The sequence below is a fragment of the Homarus americanus genome, unplaced genomic scaffold (genome assembly GCF_018991925.1).
Source record: "Homarus americanus isolate GMGI-L3 unplaced genomic scaffold, GMGI_Hamer_2.0 scaffold11407, whole genome shotgun sequence".
NCBI classification, from domain to species: domain Eukaryota; kingdom Metazoa; phylum Arthropoda; class Malacostraca; order Decapoda; family Nephropidae; genus Homarus; species Homarus americanus.
Genome location: NW_024721983.1, coordinates 360,588 through 374,585, shown reverse-complemented (window position 1 = coordinate 374,585; position 13,998 = coordinate 360,588). Strand labels below are relative to the sequence as shown.

Genomic DNA, 13,998 nt, shown 5'->3' with positions numbered 1-13,998 from the left:
TCAGAGCTGTCCAGGGTAATAATTGTAACAATAATTGTTTTTTCCTTTGTATAAGAGAGCATCACAGAAGAGAAAGACATTGATCTTGAGAGACTAAAAAAATACAAGGTTATAGTATTTTTAACATTGAGCTTGTGAGAATTTCATGTGGGCTATATTGAAGTAGGCAGTTACAGAAAACAGGCTCGGGTGAGAGAGACAGCCTACTTCATTAGAGGGGAAAGTGGAGGAGCTAAAAGAAAAGCTCATTCTTATGGTGTGAGAAGAATTGAAGAGGTTAGGTAATTTTATTCAGCTCAGTAGTCAATCTTGCAGTCAATCAAAGTAACTCATTTGTACAACCATTGTAATTTAATATTTTGCATAATTTGTTTGTTTGTTGAATATTGATTTTAATAAGGATATTAATAATGGATGTGTTGATGCCACATTGTTAGTGAGACCTGATCAGATGGCAATGGTTTTAGTACTGAAGATGAAAGGTATGACACATTGACACTACAGCAGTTAATGTTATAGGTAACTTAGTTTGTTAAATACCGGTAATAAGAGCATAGACTTAAGACATAACATAACTCTCCTCCTTTAGTTGACACTCTTTCTTTTTCTTCCCATTCTCTTTGCTGCAATATTGCTTCACTCTCTCTTTTATAGGAACTTTAACGGGCAATGTTCAGTGGATTTGGCATCCTGCGTGCTGCCGGCAAGGCTGTGGGCTCGTAACACACGTTTTGCCTGCTGTGCCCACCATTTCTCTTTGGATGTCGGCCACACTAGAATAAACCGTTACAGTACATCCTTCTTTCCTCACACAGTCAAACTGTGGAATGCTCTGCCTTCTGTATTTCCACACTCATACAATCTGTCTCACTTTAAAAAGCTGGTTGTCCGGCATCTTCGTGGTGTAGGTTAATATAACCTTTCCCTTATCTATTTTTAATTTCTTTTTATTCTTATTTTTTTGCCCCCCTAAGCCCCTATGTGGGTCAATGACCTGTGCCCGGGTGGGCTACGGTACATTAATTTTGTTGTTATTTTTAAATCACTTAGTTGTACCCCCCTTTTTTATGACATAAAAATTTGGCTAACACTGGTGGTTTACTGATATAAAGTTTAATGGAATGATTAAATTTAATTTTAGTCTTTGGTTTTATCTAATGGGACTACTGTGTCAGTCAACCCTTCATTACATCGCAGTCAAACATTGTCACGTATTACTGTGTATCAGTCAACAAACAAGTGATCTTTACTGTACACACCTCCCCACCCACCCACACAGAATATACATCACTGTAGCACATGCACATGAAAAGTAATGAATTTTAAGCCTTAAACGGTGAGTAAATTTAAAAAAAAATTATACAGGAATTCAAAACTGTGGTAGACATAACACATGGATGAGATGTCAAAGCAGAGTAAAAGATATTATTGTAAGGGCTAAGGCACTGAAGTGGCCTTGGGCAGTCCACATTGATCGGTGAGAATAACAGAATCAAGAAGCTCTTCAACTGGATCCAGAAACACATGAGGAACCCCCTAGTAAACAGACTATCTGAACTGATATTGGGAAGTGTGGGAAGGTTATTGATTTTAGGCATAAGTTTAGAGGGAAAATGATGGAATCTAGAAACTGATGACACTTACCTTCTCGTATTCAGGAACACCGTACGGAGATTGATGCTCGTGCTGGAACATTCCAAGCCTTTGAACTTTTTGGACACCAGTTGCTTCAGTCTGGCCACTTTGCCTCTGCTGAAGTACAGGAAAAACTTGATGCTATGAACGAGGCTCGGCAGGATCTTGAGAGGTAGGTTGTCCAAGGAGGCTCATAATGTGGTTTTATTTTATTTTGTCTTCCTTACTGTTGATATAAGGATGAATTGGAGGCTAATGCATGTGCTGAGTTACTTTTATTTTAACTACCTGTCAAAATTTAGTCGTGTAATCCTATCGATAAAGGTGCCATGAAGTGTGCCACGTCTGGGAGGATGTGGTATATACCCTAAAAGTTGGTATAGTCTGTAACTGTGTTTGTCTACCTGATTTCCTTTGGGATTATCTTCTTAAAATCTGGGGAATAATTACTTATGTTTGGTATAGAAAATAAAGTACTGTCTCATTCCTCAGAACTTTGTCATGTGATGTAAAGATTTATAGAAACAAAGAGTTTATTAATGGCTATATTGTATTAGGTAATGATTGTGATTAGGTTGACCATATTCATTTTTACCCAGTTTCAGGTTTCAGTGTCTTACCATGATTCATATCTTCATGATACAGGGCTTGGATTGCCCGTCGCATGAAGCTGGACCAGTGTCTAGAACTGCAGCTGTTCTACCGTGACTGTGAACAAGCAGAGAACTGGATGTCATCTCGTGAAGCTTTCCTCTCTTCAGATGAAGCTGATGCCAAGGCTGACAATGTAGAAGCTCTCATCAAGAAGCACGAAGATTTCGACAAGGCCATCAACGCACAAGAGGAGAAGATTGCTGCTCTCAATTTGTTTGCTGATCAGCTGGTGGCTGCTGAGCACTATGCTAGCAAGGACATTGGTGACAAGAGGGGTCAAGTATTGGACCGTTGGCAGCATTTGAAGGAAGCTCTTATTGAGAAGCGCTCAAAGCTAGGAGAATCTCAAACTCTTCAGCAGTTTTCACGTGATGCAGATGAAATTGAAAATTGGATTGCTGAAAAGTTGCAGGTAGCAACTGAAGAGAGTTTCAAGGACCCAGCTAATATCCAGTCAAAGCACCAAAAGCATCAGGCCTTTGAGGCAGAGCTTGCTGCAAATGCTGATCGTATTCAAGCTGTACTTGCCATGGGTCAAAATCTTATTGACAAGCACCAGTGTGCTGGGTCTGAGGAGGCAGTACAACAGAGATTGGAATCTATCTCAGAACAGTGGGATTTCTTGACCCAGAAATCAGCTGAGAAATCTCTGAAGCTTAAAGAGGCAAACAAGCAGCGAACTTTCATTGCAGCTGTAAAGGACTTGGACTTTTGGCTGGGTGAAGTGGAGTCTCTCCTCACCAATGAAGATGTGGGCAAAGATCTGGCCAGTGTTCAGAATTTAATGAAGAAACATCAGCTTGTGGAAGCTGATGTCCAAGCTCATGATGACCGTATTAATGACATGAATGGACAAGCTGACTCATTAGTTGAAAGTGGTCAGTTTGACACCGCTAATATTCAAGAGAAACGCCAGAGTATCAACGAGAGATACGAGCGCATCAAGAACTTGGCTGCTCATCGCCAGTCACGGCTAAATGAGGCACTCACTCTTCACCAGTTCTTCCGTGACATTGCCGATGAGGAATCATGGATCAAAGAAAAGAAACTTTTGGTTTCTTCTGAAGATTATGGCCGTGATTTGACTGGTGTACAGAACCTGCGGAAGAAGCACAAGCGCCTGGAGGCTGAGCTGGCCTCCCATGAACCAGCTATTCAAGCTGTGCAAGAGGCAGGAGAGAAGCTGATGGGTGTATCCAATGTTGGTGTATCAGAAATTGAAGCCCGTCTTCAGCAACTATCTGAGACTTGGTCCCAGCTAAAGGCAATGGCTGAACAGCGTGGCCAGAAACTAGACCAGTCTTTGACATACCAACAGTTCTTGGCTAAGGTAGAGGAGGAAGAGGCATGGATCAGTGAGAAGACACAACTTCTGTCTGTTCCAGACTATGGAGATAATATGGCAGCAGCTCAGGGTCTCCTGAAGAAGCACGATGCCTTTGAAACAGATTTTGCTGTCCATCGTGACCGTTGCAGTGATGTTTGTGAAGCAGGCGCCAAGTTGGTGAGCGACGGTAACCACCACGGAGACTCCATAAAGCAGAGATGTCAGCAGCTGAAGGACAAACTGGAGGCCCTAAATGGTATTGCTGCCCGCAGGAAGAGCAAGTTGGCAGACAACCTGGCTTATCTGCAGTTCATATGGAAGGCTGATGTGGTTGAATCATGGATAGCCGATAAGGAATCGCATGTCAAGTCCGAGGAGTATGGTCGAGACCTCTCTACTGTGCAGACTCTGCTCACCAAGCAGGAGACTTTTGATGCTGGTAAGGGAAGCTTTTTTTCACTGATAATTTTTAGTTTGTATATGTTAAACCAGTGGTTTCCAAACTTTTTAACATGATGCCCCCTTATGCTTTTTGCCAAGTCCTCACGTTCCATATTTTTTATTATAATTATATTTTAGTATTGTTGAGGATCGGATAACTCCTGGAGAAAGATACGAGTAGTGTGAGAGTCATTATGGTATTCATGACATGTACAAGACGAGTAAGGAGAGAGAGATGAAATGATAGAAAACGGATAGGGGTGACTGCTATACTTTGGTTTTACACGGATTTGTGGAAGATTCAAACAGAGAGTGAGTTACTCCTGAAAGAGTTTCTTCATTTTATTCTTTTTGATAAAAAAATAGCAAATTTTGGCAGATGGCTTCACGCCTGCCCTGTACCCACCTCACGCCCCCCAGTTTGGGAACTACTGTGTTAAATCATTGTGTATGTTTTTATTCAAATAGTTTTTTGGATATTTTCATAATTTTTTTTATGCTTATGGATTTAAAGTTTCATTTTTTATTTTACAGGAATTTTGATAATTTGAGAAACTAGGTCTGTAAACCAGTAAGTGTCCCTTATAAGTGGAACAGAATAAGAGTCCTATGAGTTATATGAAGAAAATGGAAGCTAAATTGTCACGTTTTGTCCTTTAGGTTTGGCAGCTTTTGAGCATGAAGGTATCCAGAACATCACCACCCTGAAGGATCAGTTGGTGTCAGGTAATCACGAGCAGTCCGAGTCCATAATAAAACGTCACAGCGATGTTATTGCTCGTTGGAATAAGCTCCTCAATGACTCCCTTGAGCGTAAGAACAAGCTGCTAGTAATGCAGGTTAGTACTCTGGTGCCCATTGTGGGCCAAGTGTACTGGAAGTTTTATTGCAAGATAAAGTTTAAGTAAATTATGAAGGGTGGAGAATTAATGCACTGAATTTTACACTTACAGGAGCAGTTCCGTCAAATTGAGGAGCTCTATCTCTCGTTTGCTAAGAAGGCATCTGCATTCAACTCCTGGTTTGAGAATGCAGAGGAGGACCTCACTGATCCTGTTCGCTGCAATAGGTAACTTAAATGTCTATCATTTCCACTGGGTCTGAATATTTTATGGACACATTGCAGTTGTACTAGATAAAGCTAATACAGTATTACAGCCTTCACCCCTTGAGGTGTGGGTGTTAGCCCATAGCCAGACAGAATTGAAAATATGGCCTGATCCAGTCAGTTATATGAAAGCCCCAGAGTCCCAGACTAATATTTCTCTTGGTTTCCTTACAAAATATAGTTACATGCTGCCTTGCTCATATAGTAATGGTTTTTCTTTTGCAGCATTGAAGAAATCAAGGCACTCCGTGAGGCCCATGCCCAGTTCCAGGCTTCCCTGTCTTCTGCTCAGGCAGATTTTGAATCTCTTGCCGCCCTAGATCAGCAGATTAAGAGCTACAATGTTGGGCCCAACCCTTATACATGGTTCACCATGGAAGCCCTTGAAGATACCTGGCGAAACTTGCAAAAGATCATCAAGGTGAAGACTCTATTGTGGTTGTTGGCATTGTAGCTATAAACCCCATTGGCACTGATTTGATGAAAATGAGTAATCAGGTATGAGAGAGAGTCACTGAAATTGGAAAAGGCTCTTTGGAACCCGAGACTGCCTGCCTGATCTCGGGGACTAACCAGAAACCTAATTATCGACTTGTTTCACAAAGGTGTCAGTGGTTAATCTCTTATAAACTTAGTTTGTACTTTTAATGGCTTCCTATGAACATTGCATGAAGTAACTCACTGGAGGGAAATTTTTTGTGTTGATTCTGTATTCAGGATATCCTTAATTTCTGAAGATTATGGGATTGCATAATAAAGCAAAATGAAGGTGAAGTACTGTCCATTGTTTATGAAATGGAGGATTCCCTTATCCTTGAGTTTGGCATTCTCTTGATTCATTAATACCATCTTATGAAGGTTTCACTACATATCAACTTTCAACACGAGTAAAATGTCACAAGATGTGCTAAAATTGTGAGGATCATAAGTTGCTCAGTTGATGTATAATTAACCTTGCTATGGATAATGATTTACTTGTTATTACATTTAATTCTATTGAATTTAGAATATCTTCAGCAATAACTGTAAATTGTTGTTACTTGATGCTGTTTTGGAGGAAATTACATTTGTACAATACTTTGTATTTATTTAATACTGGAAGGTTAATAGACCAGACCAAACTGTCAAGAAGTTCACAAAGAAGAGTTCATGATGAATTTATGTAATGTGCTTTTAACTTTGCAGGAGCGTGATATGGAACTAGCTAAAGAAGCACAACGGCAAGAGGAGAATGACAAACTGAGGAAGGAGTTTGCCAAACATGCCAATGCCTTCCACCAGTTGCTGACAGATACCAGGTTGGGCAGATATACTCATCTTAAGCTTGGAAGTAGTCATGATGAATTGAGAATAGTAGAAATGATTGACACTGCCAGGGTATTTTTTTATAGTTGGCATTGGTCCATGGTCAGATATTTCTGTGTTTTTTTGAGGTAGACATCATGGTGCCCATTATGAAGTACTGTACAGTATAAACATCTAAGGGTCCCCCTTAATCTTTTAAAACCTGTAGATTCTCTTTGGGTGTATTTTAATTTTTTTTTTACTAATTGAACAGGATATACAGTTTTATAATCATATTAATTTTAAGCTTTGCTGCACTTCACAATGGACAAATAAGAGAATCATTGGAAGTGCAGGCAGTCTCATAGCCCCTTTATGTTAATGCCACATGGGCTGCTGCAGCCAGCTGTCTGCAGGCTGAGGAACTACAAGTAGTATTGGCCTTTTTAAAGTGTTTCACTAATCAGTACAATGTATCATATAATTGCCGACTTTTGGTTACCGTAATAATTTAATAATATTTTCTTTATCTGCTATGATTTTCTAATTGCCTATTATATAATTACACTAAGCAAACTTCAGATTGCATATATTTAAAATGTTTGTAAAGAGAAGGATGTGCCTCACATGTGCCATACAGTATAAAAAATCTTGCTTCATTGTTTGGCCTTATTTTAATTTATTGATGTGTTGTAATGTGTTTCCTTATTCTCAGTGTTCTTCCAGGTGCATTGGAGGGGAAGAAGTGTATATAGCCCCACTAAATATACATATAGATCATACCACAACTGTTCAGTACCTTGAGAATGATTAATAATTCAAGAGTAAACAATTATCCATATTTGTATATATTTAAAATTTGCCATAAAAACCCATACTATTATATTTTTCTGCAACCAACAATTTACACACATTTGATATCCTCGAAGTAGAGTTGTGTTCACATCACTTATTCTGTTTACTGTTTAGTTTTTCCCTTGACAAGTAGACACAACCAAGGCAGTCGACAATGGGCTGTGGTAATGAGGTATTAACAATAGACATATCGGGGGATGTAGGTGGAGGAATGTTAATAGCTGAAGTCACCATCAAATTCACTAAATGTGTTGACCTCTAACTACATAGTGCTTGAAGGTCGGTTCGGTGTCAGGCTTTTAAATAGCCAAATATTTAACCCTTTAACATACCATAGTTGGTGAGTGTCAACTTCTTTAACTGTTCAGATTAAATATTCCGCTGCCTTTTGTCACCAAAAGGTTGTGTTGTACTCCAAGGAAATGAATGCCTTATACAGTATACATATGGTGACTTCAGCTTTGTTTTCCCAGTTTGATCAGTTTTCCCCTTGTCATAACATAGGATCAGGGTTTCCTGGGCAAGTAACTTGAACATTTTGGATCCATTTGTGTATTTTTGGGTGACCATGGCCATGGTGACTACTGCCGGAGTGTGTGGTGCCTCAGCAGCTGTGTGATCTTTCTCTGATTTCTCTTCCTTTTGCACAGGTTCCATCTGCTGGGTTTCTCCCTTATCGGCTATGATGAGAGGTCAATATTCTGCTCTCTTGCATGAGCTTGGTTATGGCTTAATATTAACTGTTAGTGTATTGCTACTGTCTTTTCCTCATATTTCTGGTAATTGCTAAATACTTTGCAGCAGTTTGTCTGTGGACAGCTGATTGAATAAATAATTTTGAAGGAAAATCAAAGTTTAACAATAGTCCAGTATCAATCGGTTCTCTGACCAGATATTACCAAGGATGGAACCATGACTCAGTAATGGATAAATGAAATTAAGATTGCATATAATTTATTTTCATAAATTATTTCTGACCGGTTTAAAATGAAAAATTTTATGAAGTAAAGACAGTTGGCAGTATTCTCCAGACTAACATAGATGCAGTGTACTTTATATGAAACTGTTCACTAGGATTGACAGTCATGTTTAGTATTATTTGTTAAGTTTACAGTACATTTGATATTATTTTACAAATCTTATCCATGATGATCTTTTTTCTATATTTTTATAAATTTAAGAATGAAGAGTTTTCATGATGTAAATGATTCTGGACAAATTTGAAAGTAAACTTAAAGAATGAAATGTACTGTACTTTGAGATGTGGGAATGAAATGTACTGTACTTTGAGATGTGGGGAAATTGTTTGATGAAACACAGTGCTTGTGCAATGTTGGTAGCAGTTATGTTCATTTGTTGCTAACACTTTGACTCACATTACAAATAATAATATTTATTAGTTATAATTGGCTCTAACATCTTAGAATACCACTGAAAAGGGGTTATTAACTTGAACCTATTCAATTCACACTATTCTAAATCATTTAATGGTTGTTCATTTTCAGACACAACTCAACCTGTTGAGGAGTACTGCTATCCTTGTGCACTTTCTCTTACCCCTTTTATTTATTTATTTTTGTTTTATTAGCTTAATTTTTTCCCTCAATGTGTTATATATTTTGTGTCAATTTACTTATTTTTGCATCACTTAACTCGCGTAGAAACTTGTTAACATAAAGAGAAATTCTTAGATACACAATCTCTCCCAGTATAGAAACTCCTCAATACGTACATGACATCTTTACTTATACTAATTCCTTCATGCATCTCCACACACCATAAAAACTCTTCCACTCTCAGATCTCAATGAAGGTCTGTCTAAATGAAGATGGCCACTTATTTAGATTCCATTATGTAGTTCCCCAAAATGTGTCACCATGAACTTGGCCTTCACACCTACTGTATCTAGTTGTAGCTTACCATACTCATAATTACTTCTCTTTTTTTTTTTTTTTTTTTACAGCCATAACTTTTTTTTTTACAGCCATAACTTTACAGCCATAATTTTTTTTTTACAGCCATAACCTCACCTTCAGCTTTGGGTTGTGTGTGACTCAATTAGTTACACTGCCTGCCTTTTTCACCAAGAACTGTGTTAGCTTTCATTCTGTTATGGGCCGAGACTAATCTAAAATTAAGTTCTTGTGATTCTGTCCTTTCTCCTTTACTACTAAATGCAGTGAACCACATCCTCTCTTTAAAATATGGTGACACTCAAAAGTTTTCCAGTTCACATTTTCTTTCTCCTGTTTCCTCATAGCAAATTAAATGTTCTTCCTTTACCAAATCCTGCCAGTGCTTCAATTTTATGGTTTTTCATTATAATTAGCATATAATATATATATATATATATATATATATATATATATATATATATATATATATATATATATATATATATATATATATATATATATATATATATATATATATATATATATATATATATATATTCAGAAGTATTCATTTTTACAATTTAATTTTGTATTTTAAATAACCATTGTGGTGCAGCATGAGGAGCTGTCACCAGGTAATCGTGGCTAACCCATGAAACGTGGAAAATGGCTGTAAAACATTTTTCACTCCGACATTTCTTTAAATTAGTTTCCCAGTTCACTGTTTATTTTTAATACTGTACATTCTATTCCCGAGGTAATGTCATTATTCACCTTTGGTTACTTTTCTTAAACTACTATACTGTACAATATTGTTAAGCACGCACGCACACACACACACACACACACACACACACACACACACACACACACACACACACACTCTTCCATCATTTCTTCATGGTTTATTTATTTTGTACATCTTTCTATAAATCCTTCTTCTTTATGTGCATAGTTTTCCTTCTGCAAGTTCATTGGCCATCTTGGATTATACTAACATATATAGTATATTAAAAAAAACTCACTTGAGCTATAGAATTCAGATATTTATTTGTTTTCTAACTTTTGGAATTACTCCAAGGCACATCTTCACCAACATTTTTTTTATACAGTACTAGAATAATATAGATTACAGCTTGTTTTGCTTTTGCATACTAAGTGTTCACATCGTAGGTTATGGAGATGTAAATACATGGGCTAGTATTGTTGTACTGTACTGGTAAATCAGTCAGTTTATTTTGTCAGCATTAAAGTTCTTGTTACTAACTTTGAATTAAATGTGGAAGTGTCCAAAAAAAGTTTTACCTAAATGTATTAAGACATCAGTCAGAAAAGCACAACAACTCTTTTTGCCACTGGAAATTTTTTTTTTTACTGATATGGAGTTCAGGACATGAGATGGCTTGAGCACTCATTAACTTTTTGCTGTGTCTTCTAACACACTGTGGTGCACTCATGGAAATGGTGATTAATTTGTGTTTTCCAGCTCTCAATACAGTAGTACTCTATAAATTTATAAAATAAAGTTTTTATAGTTTTTGGGCTGTTTGTTGCCATGTGACTGATATATGTAGAGATGAAAGGTTTTTGTTTAGAATCACAATTGGACCATTTTCTTCATTGAAAACATTTAACAAAGGGGGTAATGTTATGGATATTTTCATCAAGACTGTAACATGATATAGTGTCAAGTTGGCTATTGTGTTTGATACACTGAATGTACTTATAGGTCATCCATGATGGAGGGTTCTGGAACATTGGAGCAGCAGTTGGAGGCCACCCGACAGAAGGCAGCTGAAGTTCGAGCTCGTCGTGTGGATCTTAAGAAGATTGAAGACCTTGGACAAATTCTTGAGGAACACCTGATCCTGGACAACAGATACACTGAGCACAGGTAGGATAACACTAAGTCATACAGTTCATTAATTCAGGTTGGGATGGCACCAACTTCTTCTCTTTTAAACAAATTCATCCCTAGGTGGCCTTAGGCTGGACATTCTTGTATGTAACCACACATACACACACTTATGTATATTAAATGCCAAGGCCCAGGACTAACATATACCATATCACTTGGGGATTAGTAACTTTAAAATTTGGGGAAATGACACACTTAACTTTTGAATATCCTGTGCTCCCAAACTTCTGTTACTGGTATTTTATAAGCCTTTCAACCTATATACAATTTGGTTTTCATGCATTCCTTTAGGCTCTGTAACAACTAGCAGTACACAGTCTGTTAAATCATAATGTTCTATGAACATTTTGTGGTCATTGCCTTCCTTCGATGCTAGTAAACGAAACAATGGAAATAGGTAAATGCATTAGTTTGTGTGTACTGTAATGTTATCGCTGTTTTTTTGGCAGTACGGTGGGATTGGCACAACAGTGGGATCAGCTGGACCAGTTGGGAATGCGCATGCAGCATAACCTGGAGCAGCAGATCCAAGCCCGTAACCAGTCTGGTGTATCTGAAGATGCCCTCAAGGAGTTCAGCATGATGTTCAAAGTTAGTGTTTTTTTTTTTTATATAATTATTTTTATTTTATTAAACTCTTCATTTATTTTACATTTTAGAAGTTTTTCTTTGTGAATGAAGAGCAAGATTTTTTTAACTTTAGCTTTTGAACAAAAACCATAAGCTGTATCCTTCTGCACAATGCTGCAGTAAGACTTGTTATTGATTGCATATTGAAGTGCAATAGCTATATTCATTTTGAAAATTCTGTAACACACACCATTCTCATTTCAGCACTTTGACAAAGAGAAGTGTGGCCGACTGAACCATGCAGAGTTCAAGTCTTGTCTGAGAGCTCTGGGTTATGATCTGCCCATGATTGAGGAGGGTCAGAATGATCCAGAATTTGAAGCAATCCTGGATGTTGTAGATCCAAACCGTGATGGTGCTGTCTCACTCCAGGAATACATGGCGTTCATGATTTCCAAGGAGACAGAGAATGTTCACAGCTCAGAGGAAATTCAGAATGCTTTCCGTGCTATTGCTGCTGGAGATCGCCCATATGTGTTACGAGAGGAACTATATCAAGTAAGTTTGAAGTGTCATCTTATTCAGTTTTGCATTGATGGACATTTAACTAATTGATTTTTACAGGGCATTCACTTCCTCTATATTAATTATATTGCTGTTGAGTTTACTGTTGTCAATATTGTCTTACATAATTTTGTGCAAAAGTTTTTATTGTTATTAATATCCTTTAAATATTTTAAATTTCTTCAACAGAACCTTACCAAAGAAATGGCAGACTACTGTGTGGGTCGCATGAAACCATACGAAGATCCAAAATCGGGCATTGCGGTCCCTGGAGCCATGGACTACATCGAGTTTACTCGTACTCTCTTTTCTCAGTAGACTGAAGTCCTTTAAATGCTGACCAGTCTTTACTGTTACCATAGATAATATATTTAAATATAATCAATAATTGGTATGCACAGAGATATTATTGATAAATAAAACACTATTTATGATAGGGCAGCTTTCCTATGATCTGTTTTATGATGTGGATTTGTTCTCGTAGTTTTTTGTTCATAGTTGTACTAATTGTACTGTATTAGGTTATTTGGAGTGTAAACTTCAAGTAAACAGATACTAAATTTTTAGAAAATCACTGTCTTGGAAACATAAAACAGCTGTGAACAAGGAACCTGATCCAACAAATAGGCTCGCGGTAGTTATGATGTGTAATGCATAACAGCTGTGTTAAGTCATTTTGCTTGAAAACTACCACCCATGTCTTGCTCACAAGATCTTAAGATAATGGTGCTATGAATTTTTTTTTTAAATCCATATATGTAGAGGGCTGTTGCTATCAGTACTCTTATATGCACTATTTTCAAACTTGCTGAATATGATATGCACTTAAGTAGAATTTAGAGCCACTACAGTACAGTATATGCTTGTTAGCCATGAGTCAATATTGCTGGGCAGGATATAATGTGTGTGTGTGTACATGGTAAAATTAATGTGAATAAGGGGTATAACACCAAGGACTCCCACTACTGACGGCTATTAAAAGAGAAGTCCTTCTCCTTATTTACATAAAGTATTCACACCTTCAAATATCTGTGGATATAAGCCAGTGACAGAGACTGACCATCAAGAACTACAGATCTGACGGCTTTACTTTTACTTGTAGTTCTTCTCTTATCATTGGCTTGTATTTGTAGGTACCTCTGTATTTGCTGCATATTTCCATTTATATGTATTAACTCAAAGTATCCAGTTCATTTGTTATAAATTGTCATCTGATTCATTAGCATCTAGAGATGACTGGTGAAGCAAAAAGTTGAGTAGTGACAGCTGGGTGGTAGTATGGTGGAGGGTGCTTGTCAACTATCGGGGTCTTTATATTTTATGCGAAGTGATTAGGAATCAGTCAATGCCTAAATGGTACTCCCATATTACAGCTAATGAATCTGAATTTTTTTTATTTACCTTACCCTGTGCTTTGTTTCCTACCTACGTATAATGAAAATTCTTCTCTGAAGGAGATTGGTTTATAGTCTTTCATTTACTTTGGATATGCCCTTCATCTGTCAAGAAAAACATACAGTAAGTGAAGTATATAATGTATTGTTCTCTTGCCAGTCAGTGGAAGGGGAATCTGTACATCAGTTGAGTTGTGAATGTGGGATTTCAAGAAAAAGTAGAGCTCAATCTTTATCACAATGCTGTCCATATGCGAGCCAGGAAGATGAACTTTATCGTTAATTTCCCTTCTTTTACAGTTCAGATGTTACAGCATGTTTTTGTGGTGATTGTTAATTTTTTTTTTATTATA

The 13,998-nt window shown here is 37.2% G+C and overlaps 1 protein-coding gene across 5 annotated transcripts in view; it reads left to right on the top strand.

The window, feature by feature from the left end:
* The window catches only part of LOC121861919 (spectrin alpha chain-like), a 28,711-nt gene extending 15,073 nt beyond the window's left edge, over window positions 1-13,638 (top strand). For 3 of the 5 annotated variants that reach the window (XM_042359857.1, XM_042359855.1, XM_042359856.1), the window contains 11 exons: window positions 1,659-1,807; window positions 2,281-4,055; window positions 4,718-4,896; window positions 5,011-5,126; window positions 5,391-5,586; window positions 6,351-6,463; window positions 7,955-7,996; window positions 10,929-11,093; window positions 11,567-11,708; window positions 11,952-12,245; window positions 12,441-13,638. In XM_042359857.1, the coding sequence (XP_042215791.1) occupies window positions 1,659-1,807; window positions 2,281-4,055; window positions 4,718-4,896; window positions 5,011-5,126; window positions 5,391-5,586; window positions 6,351-6,463; window positions 7,955-7,996; window positions 10,929-11,093; window positions 11,567-11,708; window positions 11,952-12,245; window positions 12,441-12,569 (3,300 nt within the window). In that variant the 3' untranslated portion in view covers window positions 12,570-13,638. The remainder of the gene's footprint in view (window positions 1-1,658; window positions 1,808-2,280; window positions 4,056-4,717; window positions 4,897-5,010; window positions 5,127-5,390; window positions 5,587-6,350; window positions 6,464-7,954; window positions 7,997-10,928; window positions 11,094-11,566; window positions 11,709-11,951; window positions 12,246-12,440) is intronic. The other 2 variants (XM_042359859.1, XM_042359858.1) reach the window with 1 other exon arrangement.
* Window positions 13,639-13,998: the final 360 nt, after the last annotated feature.